Below are 20,739 nucleotides of genomic sequence, written 5' to 3'. Positions count from 1 at the left end.
ATTTCCCAAGGAACCTCAAAATATAAACAAAAGAAAAAATAACAATTTTCGAATGAATGGAAAAAAAGCTTTACGTAGCCGATTGAGCTGAGTTTTTAGATAACAATTTTTTTGTATTGGATCTCTTTGTCACCCTTTTTCTAGGGGAAAAGGAGCTTCCATTTCCCTCTAGCGAGGATTGAGGGGCAGTTTGTTCGTGGTTCGTCTCGTCATCCATTGCCGTTGTATTGTTGTTGATTTCGTTGCTAGTTGCTGTAGATGCGCATTGTTGTACATTGTTTGCAGTTGCTGGTTGGTTTGATGGTAAGCTGTTAACTGCAGCTGGTGTACTTTGTTCTATAGGGGATACGTTGGATGATTTCGTTGAAGAGGATACTTCACTGTTGTTGGTGACTGTCACAGGTGTACTGGGGTTGCTTGGGGTTGGTGTGAAGGAAGCACCGTTGTCCTGTGGTTGTCTCCTTGTCCAGTTTATCACATGGCTTACCGTAGTGAACAGCTTTTTGGCAATATTCACATGTGGCCATCTGATTGTCATAGGTAACAAGTGATTTGCACTGGTTTCTTGTATCCTGACCGAAAGTTACATAAGAAGGTATAGGCCTCTTCAAGTGCATGCGTAATAAACGTACGCCATTTAGAATACCGGGGAAAAAATTCTTCCACTTTTCTTTCTCGGTAGAGAGAATCTCTCCGTATTGGGACATAGTTTTGCGAATATATGAATCGGTTAGGAAGATCATGCACACGCACTTCTATAGCACCATCCTCCATATATACTGGAATGTTGTACTTAATGTGTTCGTGCTCCACATAGTGCACATTATTATTTTCTTTTGCGAATTTAATTGCATCCAACTGTAAACAACATTATTTGTCTTATTGCATTGAAGTAAATGCACACGTTTAATGACAAGATGCATTTCCTCCTTGAGCAAACCTTCAAGTTCTCGTCTCGAAGGTCGAATTTTGCACTGCTTGAAGTCAACAACAATTGTATTCTTTCGTGTCGACGGTAGTTTTTGTTCGTTTGGTTCACTCATTTTCGAGGTCGTTCTATTGTTCACTACACAACACTGTACTTGGTTTTTTCGTCCCGAACGTAAGCGGTTTTATTAATCGACTGACTTGGATGCGATGTGAAAGCGAACTGGAGTATTAGCGACGTTGAACTAATACTAACTTGCACCAGGCTCTGTCAGCTTGAAGCGAAATCAATCTTCAGTTCAGCAACGCCATCGCAGGACAACACACTCAACATATCATGTCAATTGTATGGGTGCGGAGTGTTGCTATTCTGGCGCGTACGAATTTGACATTTCTCTCCCCTAATTCTATGTACGATATTCGATGCGGACTCGCCTGAGGTCGCCATGTTCGCCACATTAACCTGTTTTTGCAGCAAAGCGATAGTCATTAAAGAAACCTTAATGGTTAAGTGACTGATATTACCTTGTGTGCAAGTTTCAAATATTTTTGTGACGATTTCATTTTGACATTACAAGTTACTAAGGGTGAATAGTTTGCGATACAGTTTTGAAAAGTGAGTGGCAGGTTGTGTCGTTGATTTCACGTTTCAACCAAGTATCACATACTCACTATTTGGTATCAATACTCCCCACAACCTGAGCAATAAGGAAATTGTATGCATACAAATTGGAACATCTTTGACAGATACATACTTGTTGATGCTTTTATTGAGTGAACAAATAATTCTTGTTGCTAGAGAATATTACCTTTCAAATCTGCAATTGCCCTCATCCACCAGACGATTTATTTCTCTATTCGATCTAATTCTTGATATTAAAATGCTGTAAACTTCCGTACAACTGGCAGCGAACCAACTGCCCAACTCCTGGGCAGAGATTCCAGGGAAATTTTTCACGTTTGAACTCCAACGCAAGTGTTAAATTTCATAAGTATGACGAAAAAAATAAAACAAGAAGCCAGGCGCAATTTTAAAAGTCTGTTAATTTTACGGCTGTTAAAAGTTTCATAAACCTTTAAAAAATCTGCAAAAATGCAGAGTCTGCTTACAAAAGAAATCGACAAATTTACATGCAAATCCGCAACCTGGTACCTGTGATTCTGACGCTCATTATTTTGCTATGCTGCAGCGATTTCGTCGCAATCTATGCTACGCTTAAAATCACAATCTTCAGTTGTGTATAAATTTCAACTCGAATTAAACTTAAAGTCAGCACTGAGATGGGCAAAATCGGGAAAAAGAACAAAACGAATTCACAATTCAGTTCGCTTTTTCTCACACAATGTCAATAGATTTTCGAACCGACCGGTGACGGTGGCGAAATTCATTCGGAATCGGTTGTTCCACTGGAGTCCGCCATTGATTGAGTAGTATACTCGGCTTTGGTGGAGTGTGTCCGACGAGACGACCAGGCACTCCGAAGAAAAATCTGAACAAAAATTGTTCGTGAGTGATTTACCGCCAGTTACCATAAATATAGCGACCCCTCGATAATCATGAAAATAATCTTCTTGAGCAACACTGTTTAAGTTGCTATGAACTAGTTACCAAGGAGCGCTATAATAAATAAATAAATCATTTGAGAAAGTTTTAAAACTTTTATATAATTTTAAATTTTGTTTCAACTTCCTTTTTAGATTTGCGCCAAACACAATAGTACAATAACCAAATCTGGTACTAGAAGTAAAGTTTGCGACAGAAAGGCGTCATTCTATATCATCCACAGCTACTCATTAGCTCTAACTGCAGTGTAGTCATTTAACTCATCCATGATGATGCTCTTCCTTTTTAGAAATATCCAGTCGAGTTTCCGAAACACATCACTTTTGCTTAACATACTTAACAACCCGGAAGTTAGTACCAGTCTTCATGAAATGAAAATGAGACTTCATTGTTGAATTGTATCTCACACTCTTTACATTCGACTACTTCAACATGTTCCAGCAGCCTTACGGTAGACCGTAGTTACAGTCTCTTTTCTGTTTGAGACACAAATAATCAAATTGTTTGAAGGAGACCTGTTTGTACTGGAGGCTTTCGATGTGCACTTCAAAACCTATAATTGCGATCAGATTTAATATACTGCGAAATTTGATTCCCGTCCTGTTCAAGTGCATTTCATATTCATCAAAGTATACACGCACTTTGCGAAGACCGCAAATCACTGAGAGTAGAAGTAGAGGAGGAGTTTCCAAAATATGACTGCGCATTGTTTCACAACATGTATGCTGATTAGCAACGAGGGTTGAACGATTTGGAACAAGGGGCGAATTGAAATGGTTTTACTTTAGAATGTCATTAGAAAATAACAAATATGCTTTCAATAAATTCTGATGATCGGACTGATAAAAAGTTTCGCAATGACGGATTGAATGACTGCAAAACTTAACTCCATTTAAAAACTCATTTACATAGCAGATAGTCATTATAGATCTAAGTATGGTTACGTTGAACTATTTAACATTTAATTTTAATTTTTAATTTAACATTTAACATCCATGAATCTTGAATTGTCTTGAAGTCATTTTTAATATGTTCGAGCACCAGCAAACCTTAACGAAGACCTCTATCCGATTAAACTACATGATAATTTCACTCGAGGCAGTTTGTTTTGTTTACATTTCTCAAGTCTCCAATATGCAGTAACCAAGGTTATGGTAACTGTTATTTAAAATCAATAATCTATCAGCTTGGGTTTCCAGTTTCAATAGTTTTTCGGGCGATTTCGTTTTGACATTACCAGTTACTGAGGGGTAGTGAAATTTGCGATACAGTTTCGATAGACGAGTGGCAGGTCGTGTCGTCGGTGTGTCCGAGCGGGTTAATCAAGAGGGCAACATTAGATTTTTCATTTTAACAGTGTAGTCTAACATTTCGAATTTTAAGTGTACTTTTTTTTTGTAATTTATGATTATGTTCATATTTTCGTGTGTCGTAATTAGATAATTTAAAAAAGAAAATAAACAAATAGAGCCCGATATATTAAAGAAACGTTATTTTGAGTTTTGCAAGAATAATTAGATGGAAAAGCAGTTTAAAAATATTAACATATATTACTGGTATTATTGACAATTCGAATGGAAACTGTAGGATTGGACAAACGAGAGGTGATTTGAATTATTTTCAAAATGTTTCCTCAGTAGTAGGTACATGTCTCATTATGAATTTCTTTTGGCAGCTTCCACCGACAAATCAGAAGCGGATGGTTGCTTTCATAAATCACTTCATCCTTAATACAGTCAGTTTTCTTAACAAGTTTGCTTCGGACTGTGAAGATAAATTTATAGACTATGAACACAAAATTCAGTCTTTAGAAGCATCATTACTGATAGTGGAAGCAAAAATTGCATCAATCGATGCACTGAATAGCGGTGTCAACGTCACAAACAATGAAACAGAATCGACTTTGAAGGCTGAGATAACTGAGGACATACCAGTTGACCCTCTGCAGGAATCTATTAGCGAAGAAGTAGAAACGGTGAGAGATGCAAGATATGACAAGTACTTCAAAATGATACAAGTGGGTGTTCCAGTCATGGCGGTTAAAAATAAAATTCGTTCCGAAGGTCTAGATCCCAATTACATTGACAACCACCTGTGATCTATGTTCAATAGAAATCAAATACCAAAGAAAAGAATATTTATTAGACCTTCGGCAATTGATACACTCCTCCAGCGTACACCAACTTGTGTTCTCGAACTTTTCTTTGGAGTATGTTTTTAAGCTCTTCCTGTGAAACATCAACCTGCGATGCAAACATTTTAAGCATCTGATGAATACGATCCAATGGTAACGAATCCAAATTAGTTAACATAGCTTCAATGTATGACCAGAACACCTGAAGTTCTTCTTCCCGTTGATCGCTGGCTGATTCCATCGCACTTTCCGCTTCTTCGTCATCACAAACATCTGGTGCATGCGTGTGCAAGTCTGTCGCTTCTGCTCTACTATTGCGATCATTAAGAACAAAAAAGTTTTCTCTGGTTTCACGTATCAAACCTTGCGACTGCCAGAACACCAACCGTTTTCGTAAGATCGACGGAGGCATATTCATTTTTTGACCCAGTTTTTCTAGCTCCCAGCTATGTTGTTCGCTAAAATGTATGGCGATAGTGGCCTGTGCTGGAGTAACTTGCATTTCACTTATTATACCATCCAATTCTAGCTCGATTATGACCTTTCCATTCAATGGTGTCCAGTGGAGGGTTCGGTTACCCTTGTACGATTCGAACACCTTCGTGTATTGATCAAACATTTCCTTGATTGCTGCCGGTAGATCCATAGTTTCCTTCTTAAACGTAGGCCAAAACTGTGATGACACGATGAGAGCAGATATATCAAATGGCCGCTCCTGGACAAACCCGGACTCGTCGGATAGAATATGTGAGTTAATTCGTTTGGAATCACCAATATCTTTCAACATAACTTCGCAACTATGCAGCATAGTCTCACCGAACCGCAATTTAAGTAGCTCTAAATTTCGAAGTTCTTTTTCCGGATTAGAGTCCAACTGAGACAACAAACGCTCGGCCAGTAGGTTTCGATATTCGTTCACAAATAATTCCTTGCTGCCATAGATATCAACTACCATTGAAATTATGTCAGACGGTCGTCCCGAACGCGTTTCTTTACTTATAACGTCTGCATTCACAGGATCCGGGTTCCAGTTTTCCCAGTCCGTTTGTTCTAGCTTCTCATTGACATCGTCCTTCGTTTTGAGATGCTCACTCTTTGCAAGTTCTTCGGAGAGATCCGAGCAGCCTTCCTCGGTCAAACCGGTCACCACACAACGGACCGTATCTGGTCTGCTGCGAAGATACTCCTTAATCGGTTCGGTAATAGTTTGCAGTAGAACTCCAGTGGCATCGAGATGTCTCAAAGTTTTAATGGCAGCTACGTAACCGGTCAATATGTCCGGTGTATCGACACCCGGATGTAACAGTTTTGTTTCTAACGTATGTTTAACTTTTTTAATAAGTTGATTTTTCAAATCAATCTTTTCCAAACATGGTTTCAAATCATCGATAGCAGCCTGGGACATTGGAAAGTCAATAATTATTCCAAAGAACTGATCAATAATCGCATTAGCATAATTTTCGTACAAATAGAAACTCAGTTTCGTTTGAAAATTGCTAATTGCCTCTTCAATTTTTTTATCCTCCGCTGCAATAGTTAACGAGCCCCGATTGTAGATTCGAATCAGCCACTGTAGCACGACTGTATTTAACCACCTTTCCAACGGTTCAATGTGAGATACGGAAAAGTTTTCCTTTGTTTCTGAAATTTTAGCATCAATGCGCTCGTGAATCAACATAGTTAAAGTGAATCCAGCAATTTTGTCTAACAGTCCCATAGTGGCCAGGCATCGATTTGTGCTAGTGAAAGCGCTCGCCAAGCTTTGACATTGACAGTGAAGGGATTCCAATCCGCAAGCATTACACTGAAACGTATCTGAACTTTCCATAAATTCATCTATTTGAAAAAAAAGCAAAACTATAAATTGCAACCAAAAACCAATTCAGTAGACATGTCTCACCACTTTCCACGTGTGTCAGTGCGAACACTTTGAATGCGACACTATAAAACTCATAAACCAGATCGTTAAAATCGGTTGGTAGCTGAGACAAGAGCGCGCACCGAAACATTCGTAGGAATTCGCTCAAATCACTTGGTTTTTTGGCGACGTCCGCTGGTATTGGAAATCTACTTCGCAGCTTTTCGAGTCGTTTCAATTGCAAATAATATCGCCCAAAATCATTGTATAGGTTCTGAACGGCTTGCTGAAACCGGAAGAAAAGACGATTTGAATCTTTTCCTTGCTTATCACTGTCAGTTTCTGGTGGATTAGGTGAGGAGTTGAAATTACTCCAAAAAGCCGGAACAGTTTCGTGCCGTAGTAATCGATCAATTTTGAAAAATATCGTTTCGTAAACAATCGGTAACACCTGATGCTTTTCTAGTTGAATCGATAGCTGGGAAATATCGCAATCCGATACCGGCTCTATTGATATCTAAAATCGGTTTATTAATACCAACATGTCGTTTCTGTTAATATTTCAAATACGTACTTTATCTTGAAGAACCGGAAATACCTTGTACAAATTTACGCACATAGCTTCACTAAACATTTTGTAAATTTATCTTGCGTCTAATCAGATTGTTTTGTTAATGTCGAATATTGCACTGGGATATTCCCTAGTCCCCATTCCGGAACGAAATGTATATAAGTTTGCAGATAAAGCGGACACACATAATTATGATAACTCAAATTACTAAATTATTTACTGTTAAAATCAGAGATGCCAGATATTTTCATCAGAAATCTGTACTTCTTGGCATAAAAAATTTGTATTTTTCTGTATTCACTAATCATATATAATTTCTACAATAAAATGATAATGTTTCCAATAGGTTTTGGTTATAGAATGGTAAATTCGATGAGCGTTTATTCTTCATATCTATATATCATAGTCATTGCTAATCTCACAGGAATATTCAACGACGAAATGTAATAGCTTTTCTACCAACAATTGAATTGTAATTCCATATACTTATCTATTTTGAAAATGTTGACTTCATAAGCTGACATGGAATTCCAACGACTAATTTGCAACGTCAAGTCAGGTCATACAACTCTCAGTCTGACAATAAAGTTTCATGATGCCATGACCTCCTTGAATATCAGTTCAAATTTTTATATATATATATATATATATATATATATATATATATATATATATATATATATATATTATATATATATATATATATATATATATATATATATATATATATATATATATATATATATATATATATATATATATATATATATATATATATATATATATATATATATATATATATATATATATATATATATACACTTTAATTTGTGGTTTGTCCATTTATTGATAAAATTCTACTTCGTCACTGCAATAGTATACTAATAGATAACTCAGACGGAAAAGTTTCTTTCTTACATTTTCATGAAATCTGTATAAATCTGTGTTAAGTATGATCTGATCTGTATCTGTATAAATAGAAAATCCGGGCCCGAGGGGACTGCATTTTGAAAAATTGGTGGCCTTGAGAATATAATTTAATTAGGGAATTTTAAATATATTAACTTCACATAATAATTAACATTCCGAACATGTTTTTAGGTGTAGTGTTTTTTACAACGAAGAATAAAAACAATTTACATTGTCGATATTTCGGGCCCCTTGAAAAAATTCGGACCCGGGGGGAACTCCCTCATTCCCCCTTCTCTCCCAATCTTGACAAACTTAAGTCTTGTGGTCCAATACGCAATTCCTGATTTTCATCCGGATCCGAGGGGGACGACAGATCTGGTTTTTTCAAATAAAATACAAAAAGTCAATGGAAAGCGAAAAAAAACTACATCTATCCAAACATCTAGATCGATCCGTTTGAAAGCGTTTCTAACCGTGTAAAAGAAAGTCAAAGAACATATGATCTCTTAAAAAGTTTCTGTTACTGGTCTTGACATTCACTGAGTGTCAACATTCAGCAGATTGGTAAAATGAAATTAGGGTTAAACAACATTGAAAATTTATTTTCTTAGTAGCTGGGAGCATGAAGATGGAATATATTTCAATTTATTGTAGCCCTTTGAAGGTTTACCCAAAGATATCTCTGTCTGTGATATTAAACTGGTTTTATATTTTGTTAGATGCTAAGACTTGCAATTTTTATGTTTAGAAACGTTGTTCATTAATACTGAAGCCAAAACTAAATAAAGCTGTGTTTAATATGTTATTGAAAATCTTATAGAAAGGATAACAATTCATTTTTTTTACTTTAATACATATTAACAGCAAACTACATAACGGTTTACTTCACGATTTCCCTTCTAGCATATTTTGAAGGTTCGCAGACGTTAAAAAAATCAGACAATGGAATGTCTCTACAAGAGAAACCCTACAGTGTACGATGTAGATGAAATTCGGAATAATTTTTGGTTCGAGTTGAATATAGAAACTGTGGAAAATGACGCAGATATTAAACGAGAATGGCCAACATTCCGACAGGATATGGCTGATAATCCGGAGCATACGCTCTCGGTGTGTGGGTTAGCTATGCACCAGAATATAACAAAACTGATTTTACAGGACGATAGTTCACAACTCTCCAAACTGTCTGCATCTGGCATCTTCATGTGACATTTGCAACTTTCAGGTTTCATGGCCTATTACGATACATCATATCTACATGATTATGTTTTTAACCAGCAAAAATCCAAGAAAAGACGATCGATCCATATTCAACCGTTACTATGTGTAGCAAAGAAAGGGAATGTGTGCATAATCGTATGCAGCGTGAAAAAGCCTAATCGAAGCGAAGTGCAGTTTTTTAGTGTCGTCCCCCTCGTCCGGATCCGACTTCTTGTTTCGAAATTATTGGGTATAAATTTTGTTCCGTCTGTTGCAGCGGATAAACAAAATATCGTAACATTTTTTTTCTGAACTGGCCTCTAAACCACTCCAACACAGACTAACAGACAGGACACTCAAATTAGATTCTTTAACCATATAAACGGTCATTTCGAATATTCCTTTAGTTGGGACAGTACTCGCATATGTCATGATGGCGCCACGTTACCCTATCCAAAACATCCTGTCTGTCATCTAGACTGTGTTTATTTTTTTTCATTTACCAACCGAGTTCCCATTCATACAGATTTACCTGTAATGTATGGATTTGTATACCTCCATGCAAATATCATGCAGGATACAGATTTAATACATATTGCCAAAACTATATACAGAATTGTGCCTACTTCTAATCCTCCAACGCAATACAAAATCGAACCCGTTTTGTTACAATATTTACTTGCTTCTGGTCTGCCGCCACTTAATTTCGGGAGAAAATTACCAACACAATCAAAAAAAATCTAGATGAACAACGTTGAGAAAAATAAATGTTTACCTTCCAACATCGCTAAAAAAGTTAAATTTATTATCAACGTAATCCAATAATTTATTGTGACGATTCATTATCAAATATTTCGATGAAATCAGGCATCCCTGCAAGCAGCTGATCGGTGTTGACAAACGAGGGGAAACCAACTAGTAAAAAAAAACTCTTACGTTACACAAGGGGTGTACCGATAGTAAATAGTTCGCGCAGTACAATATAGGTGGAACTAATGCATTACGAAAAATGATTTTTATAAGAATTTACTCATACTGTCATGTCTGTTAGTCTGTGACTCCAATCGGTAGTCATTATCAGTGTACAACCAAACAAACCGATTCCAGTTTCCGATTCCAGGGGCACCGAAAATAGTGATCATGTATTTCAAAATGGATCTCACTTATTTTGTACGATGGCTTGACCGATTTTCACATACTTCAAATGAAAGGTCTTGTGGTCCTATATTGAATTCCAGAGTTTCACCCGGATCTGACATCTAGTTTCGAAATCATAGGGTGAAGACAGTCAAAATGTTTATACCGTCAAATGTCAAAACTACTCCAATCGGTTATCATTGTCAGTAGACGGCCAAACGATATATTCTTGAATTCTCAAGTTCAATATAAAAATATTCCGGAAATGAGAACGTATCGATTAAAGTTTTCTAGGGTTTTTTCAAATGAAATCTTGACTCAGCAGCAAATTGCTGCCGCAGCACTTAGGCTGTGAACCATTTCGCCGACGACACGACCTGCCACTCACTTTTAAAACTGTACCGTAAATTTAACTACCCCTCAGTAACTCGTAATGTCAAAATGAGATCTTGGGAAATATGTTTGAAACTGGCAACCAAGGTTGATAAACTGTTGATTTTAGAATAACAATATCCTTGGTTACGTTTGTTGTTCAATTGAAAAATGTGAATGAAACAAAACGAATCAACGAGTATTTTACAACGGTTTTATCGCATGTCGCAAAGGAAGAAAACGAAATTACAAATATAATAGTATTATGGGTTTCATAAAATTGGTTAGCTCATATTCCATTTAACAATTTTTGTTAAAAAGGTTTCAAAATCGTCAGCTTATGCACCTATGCTTGAATAATCCAAGTGAATGGACGGCCTTCAAGATAGGAAAATCATCAAAAAAGATTAAATTAAGGCAGTGAGCCTTATTAAACAAATCTTTAAATAAAAAAAATAAAAATAAATTAGCTTGCCAAATTCTTCTCTTGAAAAAAGACCATCTCTGAGGTCCATTAATTCTGTTGAACAAGTAAGAGTATCTCAATTCGTTCCACTGGAAAATTTCCATCAAGTAATCAAAAAATGCGGTTCGATTAAACAAAAAGCAATGACAATAAAAAACGTTAAATAGGGGGACGGGTATAGCGTGATGGGTAAGTCGATGCCTTTCACGCAGCCCGCCTGGGTTCGATTCCCAACCCCGCACATAGGGTCAGAAAGTTTTTCTGGCCCGAAGAGGCGAATGACATTAATGTTAAAGCCTCTATAATTGAAAAAAAAAAAAAAAAAAACGTTAAAGCCATCCGAATTCAGCCATTGAGATGACGACTCTCGAATTTGATACGAATTCTTAGTGAAGAAGTATTTTTGATATGACAAGATCTTTCTTGAGTCATCTGTATATTTCAACGATTAAATTTATAAAACACAAATAATCCAGATGTACTTCTAATAATCGTAATTCGCATTTGTGCTCTTGTCTCTTTCATTTTTAATTCATCCAACATAAACAAACCGGTCCAAATCGTCCTAACGTCAGCATTCTGCATAACATTTTTGAGTCGCAGCGTGTAATCGATTGACCGAAATATCCGGGGAACTCGTATGCCACTTACTTAGTAGGCTGTCCTGTTCGGCATCCTGCGTATTTTCGTACGCGGTAGCTCGTGTCATGGTAGGATCGATATTTATCCTATAGACAGATAACAATTTGGTTGAGCAACCGGCCGTACTCCTGCGCTGTTCTATACACACTCTCTTCATTTCTTGTCAGAAAACAATTGATTGGTAACTTCATCAAATTTTCGAATAAATTGATTGTAAAGATCGCATTCGTAATTAACGTATAGCTCCACAGCTAACTCTGCAATATAAAAAACAGCTAAATTTCGTACGACTTCCTGGAGATTCAGATATAAAAGCTTACCAAATTAAAGAGCTTCCCGTAAAAAAATAAACCATTGATTTTACAGCATAAACAATTGATTCTCAATTACATATATGGGTAACAATACATTTTATTGTATCTTGACAAGATTTTTTTCATTTCCAACAATTCAATATATTGTTTCTACGATTCTACAATTGAATTTATTGTACACGTGGTGTTTCAAACAATATGCAAACAGTACATATGATTGTTTTCCAAGAAAACATGTATGAGAAAATCTTATGATTTGAATTGTTACGATACTTAACAACCTATATATTCTATTGTAAAAAGCAAGTTAACATTTAATTGAATAGTGTATAACAATACATTAAAATATTTTTCAATGGTCACAGCCAAATTGTGGCAGGTTTTGTAACAGTAAATCGTATTGTTTTCCTACAATATTTTTTATTCGGGTTGTAGCCTCTTCTAAAGCATATATTGTTACCCATCTTCTGGTCAAACTGATATTATAAATTTGTTGCGAAAAATATTTTAAATAATTTTTAAAACTTCTCAGAAGCAATCTAGCGATATAGAAATTCAGACGAACTTTTTTAATTTATTTGTTTATTTATATTTTTAGGGTACCTTGGTAACTATTTTGTAGCAACCAGAACAGTGTTGCTTAAGAATTTCATTTTTATCATTTACAAGGGGTCGCTATATTTGTGGTAACTGGCGGTAAATTGCTCACGGGCACTTATTAATTCGATTTTCCTTCGGAGTGCCTGGTCGTGTCGTCGATTTCGCGGTTAATTTTAACTTTTGGTTAAAATCTGACACTCGAGTGGTTAATTTGATGTTGTCAAAAATAACCCTGCTCGAGAGCATGGTTATTTTTGACAGATCGATAGTTTTTTTTTCCAACACTGAAAAAAATCTCGCAATGAAAATTCTAATACAAATTCTTTAGTTGAAATTATTTCCAGTGGAAAATAAACCCAAATAACTTTCCGTCCGTCAAATTTTGAAATGGGCCACAGTTTTAGTCAAATTTAACTACTCGACACCAAATAACCACTCAAGTGTCAGATTTTAACCAAAAGTTAAAATTAAAGTGTCTAATATTTCATTGAACTGCATCAATATTGACGAAGACTCAATACGGACGGCAATTGTAGGAATGAAAGACTCAAATTCTCCAGGCCCTGATGGAATACCGGCAGTTATTCTTAAAAAGTGCTCGCGTGGAGTAATCGCTCCCCTCTGCAAATTATTTCGAATGTCTCTCGCTACAGAAGTTTTCCCCAATTTATGAAAAGCTTCCTTTATGTTACCAGTCCATAAGAAAGGCGATAAAAAGAATATAAACAACTACCGCGGTATCACCAAATACAAATTATAATACGGAGTACTCCGACACATTTTGCATCGTGCGGTACTTTGTCATGATACACTGTCAGTGTGACAAGGTACTTTAATGAATTTCCTATAAAACTAGCAACACTGAAAGGTAAGAACAAGTCGACCGTCCCACGACAAAAGGGCCTAACTGCAAATGATAGTTTCTCTTTGTTTACTTTTTCTTTCACGATTTAACGAACTGATTTTATATTTGACACTTTACTCTTCGCAAATCTTTCAAGGTAAAACTACAAGCTTTCGATTTATTTTGGAAACTTTAGAGAATTTGCAATAATGGCTCTGTAATAATCAAAAGAGAAAGTAAACAAAAAGAGGCTCTCATTTGTAGTTAGGCCCTTTTGTCGTGGGACTATCGAAGTTCATTATAGTTACTGTTTATTATAGTGAAAAATATGTGAACATATTACTTACATATTTTGATCCTTAGGAAAACTATGGAGCGAAATTTCGGACGACCCTGTTCGTGTGTCACATCCCTCTACTAAGCAACTTCTCACCATTTCGAAAGCTTCTCGGTTTATTAGCCGGCGATATTTAGACTGATTGTTGCAGTTTAATACAGCAACGATAAACAAACAAGTTTGTTTTGCACCGTAGCAACTAGCATAAAGCGTTGCCAGAAACGATCTCCTTTTACATTTTCACACTATCGCAACGTAAGGGAGATATTTGCTAGGCTTACTTTTTCATGCTGTGAACCAAACATTGGCGATTCGTTTATATGGGACTTAGGGGTATTATTATTTGTATTTGGTATCACTTCCCTCAGCGCTATACCAAAGCTGTTCGAAAAGGTTATACTGACACCAATTTTCAATCACTGCAAGCAATATATCGTCGATACTCAACACGGTTTCATGCCTAACCGCTCAACAGCCACAAACTTACTATCATTTTTGTCTTATGTGTTTGATGCAATATCTAACGGTTTACAAACGGACGTTATCTATACAGATCTTTCCTCCGCTTTCGATATAATCAACCACGACATCACGGTTGCTAAGTGGGGCAGACTTGGATTCAGCTCGAACATTCTTCGTTGGTTGCAGTCGTATCTTAGGAATCGTCGTTTAGCAGTTAAAATTGACGACCATACTTCCGGAGAGCTCCTCGCATCATCCGGAATACCACAGGGAAGTCATCTAGGACCGTTAATATTTTTACTGTACTTCAATGATGTCAATTTTGCCTTGGAAGGTATTCGCTTATCGTTTGCTGATGATGTCAAGATCTATCACATCATCCGCAACTTAGAAGACGCAGCCTTTCTCCAGCGGCAATAGTTAATCTTCGCAGATTGGTGTAAAGTTCACCGTATGATTGTAAATCCAGACAAGTGCTCTGCCATTACGTTCACGAGGAGAAAAATGCCATTGCATGTCGAATACTTTCTGGATTGATCCTTGATTGGAAGATCGACTAGCGTTAAGGATCTTGGCGTCCATCTCGATGAACAACTTACATTCAAGCATCACATCAGTTACATTGTAGCTAAAGCTTCCCGCAGCTTAGGATTCCTAATGAGAATAACTAAGCACCTTACAGACATACACTGTCTAAAATCGCTTTACTGCACGCTTGTTCGTTCAACCGACGACACGACCTGCCACTCGCTTTTAAAACTGTATCGTAAATCGAACTACCCCTCAGTAACTGGTAATGTCAAAATGGAATCGCTTGAGAAAATGTTGGAACTGGCAACACAAGTTGGAAAATTATTGATTTTGAAAAACAGTTACCAGTAGCCTTGGTAACCACAAAAAAATGTAAACAAAAACAAGAGATTCTCACTTAAAACGAAACCACTGAATGTAGTTGGCCGCTGGCAGGTATTAAATTTATTCTTTCAGAGATCTGCCATAGCTGCATAATCTGCAGCTTAACAGCTGCATAATCTTCAGCTTTGCAGCTGGCGCGTTGTATTCTCGACACTTTTGGAGTTCTTGTCTCATAACGAATATGTAATTCGTAGTGGCGTACCGTATCGGCAACGCAAATTATTCACTACTAAAAATTTGATTTTGGTTTTTTAAGGCAATAAAAAACTTCTCGTGTGTTATCTTCAGGGGGAATATATTCATTTAACTAAGCAAAAAAACTAAAACTAGTCCACCAAGCCGATTGAATGTAGATTTTTTGATAACTCGCTTCAGGCGACTTGTAACTTCACTAGTAATGATACTAACCGAATAATCATAATCCATCATAATTCCTTGGTGTGAGGGCAGTTTTGAACTCCGTTAATAAGGCGTCGACTTGCACTATAAGGAATTGAAAAAATGTTTCCCCAGCTTCATACGATGCCAACTCTTCCTCAGCGAGGTTGTGATTGTGATTGATAAATTGGTCAACCCACGGATGCAAACGAGGTTTAAAAAAATTTTGCACGTGTCTGTTCAACGTCACTAGTTTGTAATCGCCCTTGCTGGATTGAATTTTGAAGTGCCGATTGAGCTAGATCTATGTAACCGGTAGGGTAACCAGATTTCAGAGGTGATTTCAAAGCATTTATGAAGTCTAGTTCCAAGCAACTAGCAGCGTTATTAACAACAGCACACACTCCGTCTAGCGATTGCGTTCCACGTTCCACGTCGAATGCACTTCCGAATAATGAAAAATACATCATCCAACATGCTGGAGCATTGCTGCCCGTTTCAATGCTGTACAAAATTATCGCTTTCAGGACGCTTTCTTCCATGAAATAACGCTCTAAAAGTAAATATGTCCCAAGAATTTCCTGCATATGCGTACTCAATCGGGATTTTTCAATCAACTCATTTAAAGTTTTTAGCTTTGCTTTCTAAGTATTTGGTTCCAGAGAACTTTTTTCGAGATCGAACTAAAAACACAAGGCGATTAGAAATTCATTTATACGAATTAGAACATCATTTACACTCACCAAGCATCGGCGTTTGACAAACTTTACAATTCAGCCCTCGAATGAATTATTGTTATTTGTTGCAGTTTTTTGTAAGATTTTTAATAACCATGAAATGTGAAATTATTTCACAACTGTTTCAAACTGTTTGTTTATTTATTCTGGTGCTCCTTGGTAACTAGTTCATAGCAACTTAAACAGTGTTTCTCGAATAGTTAGTTTTTGTCATTTTCAAGGGGTCGCTATATTTATGGTAACTGGTGGTAAATCGCTCACGAACACTTTTTATTCCGATTTTTCTTTGGAGTGTCTGGTCGTGTCGTCGGTTCAACTCTCGAATATTGCTTGGCAGTTTGGAACCCATGCTACCTGAACGATGCTCATAGAATTGAGGGGATACAGCGCAGATTTGTTCGCTTCAATCTTCGCCGATTGCCGTGGACCGATCCTCATCAACTATCTAGTTATGGAAGTCGCGGATTATTAATCGGTCTCGACACATTACAAGTGCGACAAGAATTATCACGCGCTTCGATAATAGCAGATACATTCAACGGTAGGATCGGCTGTTCCGTCCCGAGCTCTCCGCAATAGTGCTTTTCTTCGACTTCCTATACGACGTACCAACTATGGCGCAAACGGTTCTATTATTGGTTTACAGAGATCGTTCAACCGTGTTTCATCTGGGTATGATTTTAATGTGTCACGAAGCAGGATACGTACAAATTATCTGAATATTATTAGGAATTATCATTAGGACCAAATTGTGTCTGTTGATTGTAAATAAATAAATAAATAAGCACAACACGGTTGAAGCTTCATTTTCACTAAAAAGTTCGGAAGCTCAATGCTTACTCTAATCTAAGATTAAATACGAGAGAACTTATGGCTTTGGAAAATTTCACTCAAACATATACTCAGATGTTGATATATCGTTCTAGTGTATGAATTTGAGTAGATGCAACTCAAACCTTCAGTTATGTTCAATGAGTGTGTAGTAAAAGGTACTTAAAACAAAATAAATATTTTTTAGGCAGCGTGTAAATCGATTTAACTGTCATTCTTGAAATTTGTGCTATTCAGAGATGCCAGTTTCGTAGATTTATCTGCTTGATTCCTTAAGCGCTGCAGATGTTTTTGTAGATTTTCGAGTATTTGGCTGATGTTCTGCATGCAAGCCGTTAAACATTTAACCTGGCATTTCTGGTGCTATTGATGTGTTAGTATAGTGCAGCGTTGCCAGGTCATTTTCCAAAAATCTCTGACAAAAATTTATCTGGATTTGGCTTGGTGGTATTATATACAAGGAAATTTTGAGCGGGCTTCATTTTCAGTAACCAAAAAACAGGTCTCACTATCTATCGTAAAGAGGCCAAAAGAGTGAGGATTTGACAAAATCTGAGAAAATTTTTAAAATCTGGCAAAAGATCTCGTTAGTTCAAGTGTCTGGCGCAGCGAGGTAAATCTGGCAACCTGGCAACGCTGTTTATGACGTTTCCCCGCGTTCAGTTTTTCAAGGCAATTTGCTGAGGTTCTATTTACCATACCGCAAAACTCTGAAATCTTTTGAAAATGGTAGAACGAATTGAAGATCTTAACCTCCCGAATACGGTAGTAACCAGATTGATGAAGGAAGTGCTACCGGCAGATGTTAAAATTGCAACCGAAACGAGAACAGCTTTGACGCGCGCAACATCCGTGTTCGTTTTGTACCTTACATCAGCGGCAACCGCTGTTGCTCAGAAAAATAAACAAAAATCATTGACCGTGGATCACGTTTTCGCCGGATTAGAAGAAATAGAGTTTGAGAGTTTCATCAAACCATTGAAAAAGGATTTGGAAAGTATGTATAATTTTTAATTATTTTATCATAATCTGACCATATTATACGATTTAGAATACCGGAAAACTGTAAAGACCAAAAAGGATAAAAAAGTAGACAAGCCGGAAACAGATGAAGCAATAAAAGAAGAAACCGCAGGAGAATAGTTCGAGTAGATGTTTTTTTTTGCGATTAATTGCTGAAATAATCAATTTTACTAATTTTTATTCATAAAATTATATTGTACAAGATTCATAACTAGTAGTTTACATGTCAAATAAACTGTTTTAAATCGTTCAATCTAAGTCCAGTGTGCTTTTTTTGGTCATCGATGTCGGTGTGACGATTTTCGCATTGTCTTCTCCCATTCGTCTTGAAAAACGAGATAAATTTTCATCGCCGCTCTAGCATCCTCTATCGAATCATGATATCCAATCTGAATTTCTTCACCAAGGATCAATTTTGATAAATTTTTTAGACTAGGTGTTCCAAGGGCACGTATCCGTCGGGCTATGGGATTAAACCGAGATGTGTCACGAATCATACTGCAACAAAATCGTTAATATTTTTTTTTACATTGCGATTCAAAACTACTCACTGTCTCGGATGTCGCAAATTCAGTACAAAGAGATCGTTCTTCAAGGCATGACCAACAAGAACTCGTCCAGATAGTAACAGTTTTACTGTTTCTCGTACTGGTTCATAATCCAGTCCAGCTTCCATTAGTTCAGGACGGATGCCACTAATTTCAGTTCTGTAATCCTTTACTGTCTTCTGAGGTTTCACATAAGTGTCCAATATAACATCCCCTCGCTCGTTTACGATCGAGACGCGAGCTAACATGTGCTGTTTTCCGTCCGATCCTATGCCGACAAACTCACAATCCAAAGCTAGACACTCGGTAAGTTCTGAATAAAAAATCTTTGATCGTGTTCGTCCTTCAAGGTTTTTATTTTGACAAGGTTCTTTTTCTAAAAAAAATGAATTGCTGCATTTATGAAAAATGTTAAAAACATACAACCCACCTTTAATGGTCAAATTTCTAAAGCCTTTGATATTTTCGATGTCAACTCCTAAAACACGAGAGATGTATCTGTTGTTTATTTACCAAAACAATCAAATTTATTCTAATTGAAACATACGTGTACTTCCTGAATCCATTTCGTTTGCCGAATTTTAAGCTAAACACTGCATTCTGTTGTATATGAAATTCCTATTAGGTTTATTGTAAATGATAGTTTTATTTTATTACACATAATTTGGAAATTTGTATACATAAGCACTAGTTTTTCGGGTAATCTACAAACAATATCTGAGTAAATGTCTGTTGCACATTCCAGTATCTGACATAATTTTCTTTCATGTCGTATCTAACGTCAATTTCTTCAAAATGGATAAAGGATTCTTCTGTTTAGGTCATCAATGAAATAGGCCATCCAAATTTTGGCTCCAAAAATACTACCAGAGATGCCAGATATTCAAATATTTTACACGCAAAAAATAAATGGGTTAAATGAAACGATATTACAGTAGAATCGATGCAGCATTGTTTGCATCTGATACGGAATCCATTTGGAAATCATACTAGAATCTGAATCAAATTCCAGACGATTTAACTGGAATAATGTCAAGATTTATCGGCCCATAAAGAAATTTCCAATGTGGTTTATCCTACAAACTGTGAAGTTACAATAATTACACGCAGAAACGTATTTTGTGATATCAGCCTGGAACAGAGTCAATACAACAATTTTTGTGTTTTCTGGTACCCACGGTTGTATGACTTTCTCCCGAAAATCATTTCCCAGAGATTAAAGCAACGAAGTATTATCCCCAGAATGTACCGTTCTCCAGAAAACCAGAAGGTACTAATTAGTAGAAAGAACAACAGAATGGACCATTCCCCGGAATGCCATCTCCTAGAAACTGTTTCCCCAGAATGGAAAATAATACAGAAACAACATAGGAACAGATATTTTACCAGAAAAGCATCTACTAGAATCAGGCGCGTATACATGGGGTTTTTTAGGGGTTCGAACCCCCCCCCCTTCCTACCACCCCTCGAAACTCAAGAAATTATTAGGGGAGACAGGAGCTGGACTGGACTGCTTAAATATCTTATAAACCTGCTATTATTTCGATTCATAGATTGACTAATCTAGAATGGTTAAGCCACCATGAATATACTACTAGCTGTATTGATATTTGTAGATTTGTGGGTGTTTGTGTTCATTTTTCATCTTTTGTGCTAGTGCCGGTGATATTTAGACTAATTGTTGCAGTTTAATACAGCAACGATAATCATAAACAAACAAGTTTGTTTTGCATCGTAGCAACTAGCATAAAGCGTTGCCAGAAACGATTTTCTTCCACATTTTCAAACTATCGCAATGAAAGGGAGTAATTTGCTAGGCTTACTTGTTCAGGCTGTGAACCAAACATTGGCGGTTCGTTTATATTGGATTTAGGGGTATTATCGAGGGGGACGACACTCCGTGATTGTATGTAAGAATAGTTTTAGTTTGAAGTTTAGTTATTGGATTTTTTGAAATGTTGTTCGAA

General features: G+C 36.6%; 4 protein-coding genes across 4 annotated transcripts; 2 read left to right on the top strand and 2 right to left on the bottom strand.

Moving 5' to 3' along the window:
* Nucleotides 1-3,915: 3,915 nt before the first annotated feature.
* Nucleotides 3,916-4,589, top strand: LOC131437266 (WASH complex subunit 3). The gene is made up of 2 exons (XM_058606499.1): nucleotides 3,916-4,095; nucleotides 4,167-4,589. Exons 1-2 carry the CDS (start codon nucleotides 4,066-4,068, stop codon nucleotides 4,587-4,589), a joined length of 453 nt encoding a protein of 150 aa, XP_058462482.1. The 5' UTR covers nucleotides 3,916-4,065.
* Nucleotides 4,590-4,611: 22 nt separating this feature from the next.
* LOC131437265 (anaphase-promoting complex subunit 2) lies at nucleotides 4,612-7,235 on the bottom strand. Its single transcript, XM_058606498.1, has 3 exons — nucleotides 7,058-7,235; nucleotides 6,526-7,000; nucleotides 4,612-6,461 (listed from the first exon to the last, which is right to left on the bottom strand). Exons 1-3 carry the CDS (start codon nucleotides 7,115-7,117, stop codon nucleotides 4,633-4,635), a joined length of 2,364 nt encoding a protein of 787 aa, XP_058462481.1. The 5' UTR covers nucleotides 7,118-7,235; the 3' UTR covers nucleotides 4,612-4,632.
* Nucleotides 7,236-17,833: 10,598 nt separating this feature from the next.
* On the top strand, nucleotides 17,834-18,465 carry LOC131438419 (DNA polymerase epsilon subunit 3). The gene is made up of 2 exons (XM_058608435.1): nucleotides 17,834-18,198; nucleotides 18,253-18,465. Exons 1-2 carry the CDS (start codon nucleotides 17,928-17,930, stop codon nucleotides 18,342-18,344), a joined length of 363 nt encoding a protein of 120 aa, XP_058464418.1. The 5' UTR covers nucleotides 17,834-17,927; the 3' UTR covers nucleotides 18,345-18,465.
* On the bottom strand, nucleotides 18,374-19,562 carry LOC131438418 (RNA exonuclease 4). The gene is made up of 4 exons (XM_058608434.1): nucleotides 19,320-19,562; nucleotides 19,203-19,250; nucleotides 18,776-19,148; nucleotides 18,374-18,722 (listed from the first exon to the last, which is right to left on the bottom strand). Exons 1-4 carry the CDS (start codon nucleotides 19,336-19,338, stop codon nucleotides 18,503-18,505), a joined length of 660 nt encoding a protein of 219 aa, XP_058464417.1. The 5' UTR covers nucleotides 19,339-19,562; the 3' UTR covers nucleotides 18,374-18,502.
* Between the last annotated feature and the right edge of the window lie 1,177 nt (nucleotides 19,563-20,739).

The sequence above is a fragment of the Malaya genurostris genome, chromosome 3 (genome assembly GCF_030247185.1).
Source record: "Malaya genurostris strain Urasoe2022 chromosome 3, Malgen_1.1, whole genome shotgun sequence".
Lineage (NCBI taxonomy): Eukaryota > Metazoa > Arthropoda > Insecta > Diptera > Culicidae > Malaya > Malaya genurostris.
Note: the sequence above shows the minus strand (reverse complement) of the source record. Positions and strands in the feature narration are given on the sequence as shown.

Bases quoted from the DNA above. Each gene is read 5' to 3' on its own strand.
- LOC131437266 (XM_058606499.1), top strand. From the start codon at position 4,066: ATGGAAACTGTAGGATTGGACAAACGAGAG. The intron at 4,096-4,166 runs GTGATTTGAATT...TTCTTTTGGCAG, and splicing joins TAGGATTGGACAAACGAGAG to CTTCCACCGACAAATCAGAA.
- LOC131437265 (XM_058606498.1), bottom strand. From the start codon at position 7,117: ATGTTTAGTGAAGCTATGTGCGTAAATTTGTACAAGGTATTTCCGGTT. The intron at 7,001-7,057 runs GTACGTATTTGA...AACCGATTTTAG, and splicing joins TTCCGGTTCTTCAAGATAAA to ATATCAATAGAGCCGGTATC. The intron at 6,462-6,525 runs GTGAGACATGTC...TTTTTCAAATAG, and splicing joins ACTGACACACGTGGAAAGTG to ATGAATTTATGGAAAGTTCA.
- LOC131438419 (XM_058608435.1), top strand. From the start codon at position 17,928: ATGGTAGAACGAATTGAAGATCTTAACCTCCCGAATACGGTAGTAACC. The intron at 18,199-18,252 runs GTATGTATAATT...TATACGATTTAG, and splicing joins ATTGAAAAAGGATTTGGAAA to AATACCGGAAAACTGTAAAG.
- LOC131438418 (XM_058608434.1), bottom strand. The intron at 19,149-19,202 runs GTGGGTTGTATG...CATTTTTTTTAG, and splicing joins TAGAAATTTGACCATTAAAG to AAAAAGAACCTTGTCAAAAT. The intron at 18,723-18,775 runs GTGAGTAGTTTT...ATTTTGTTGCAG, and splicing joins AATTTGCGACATCCGAGACA to TATGATTCGTGACACATCTC.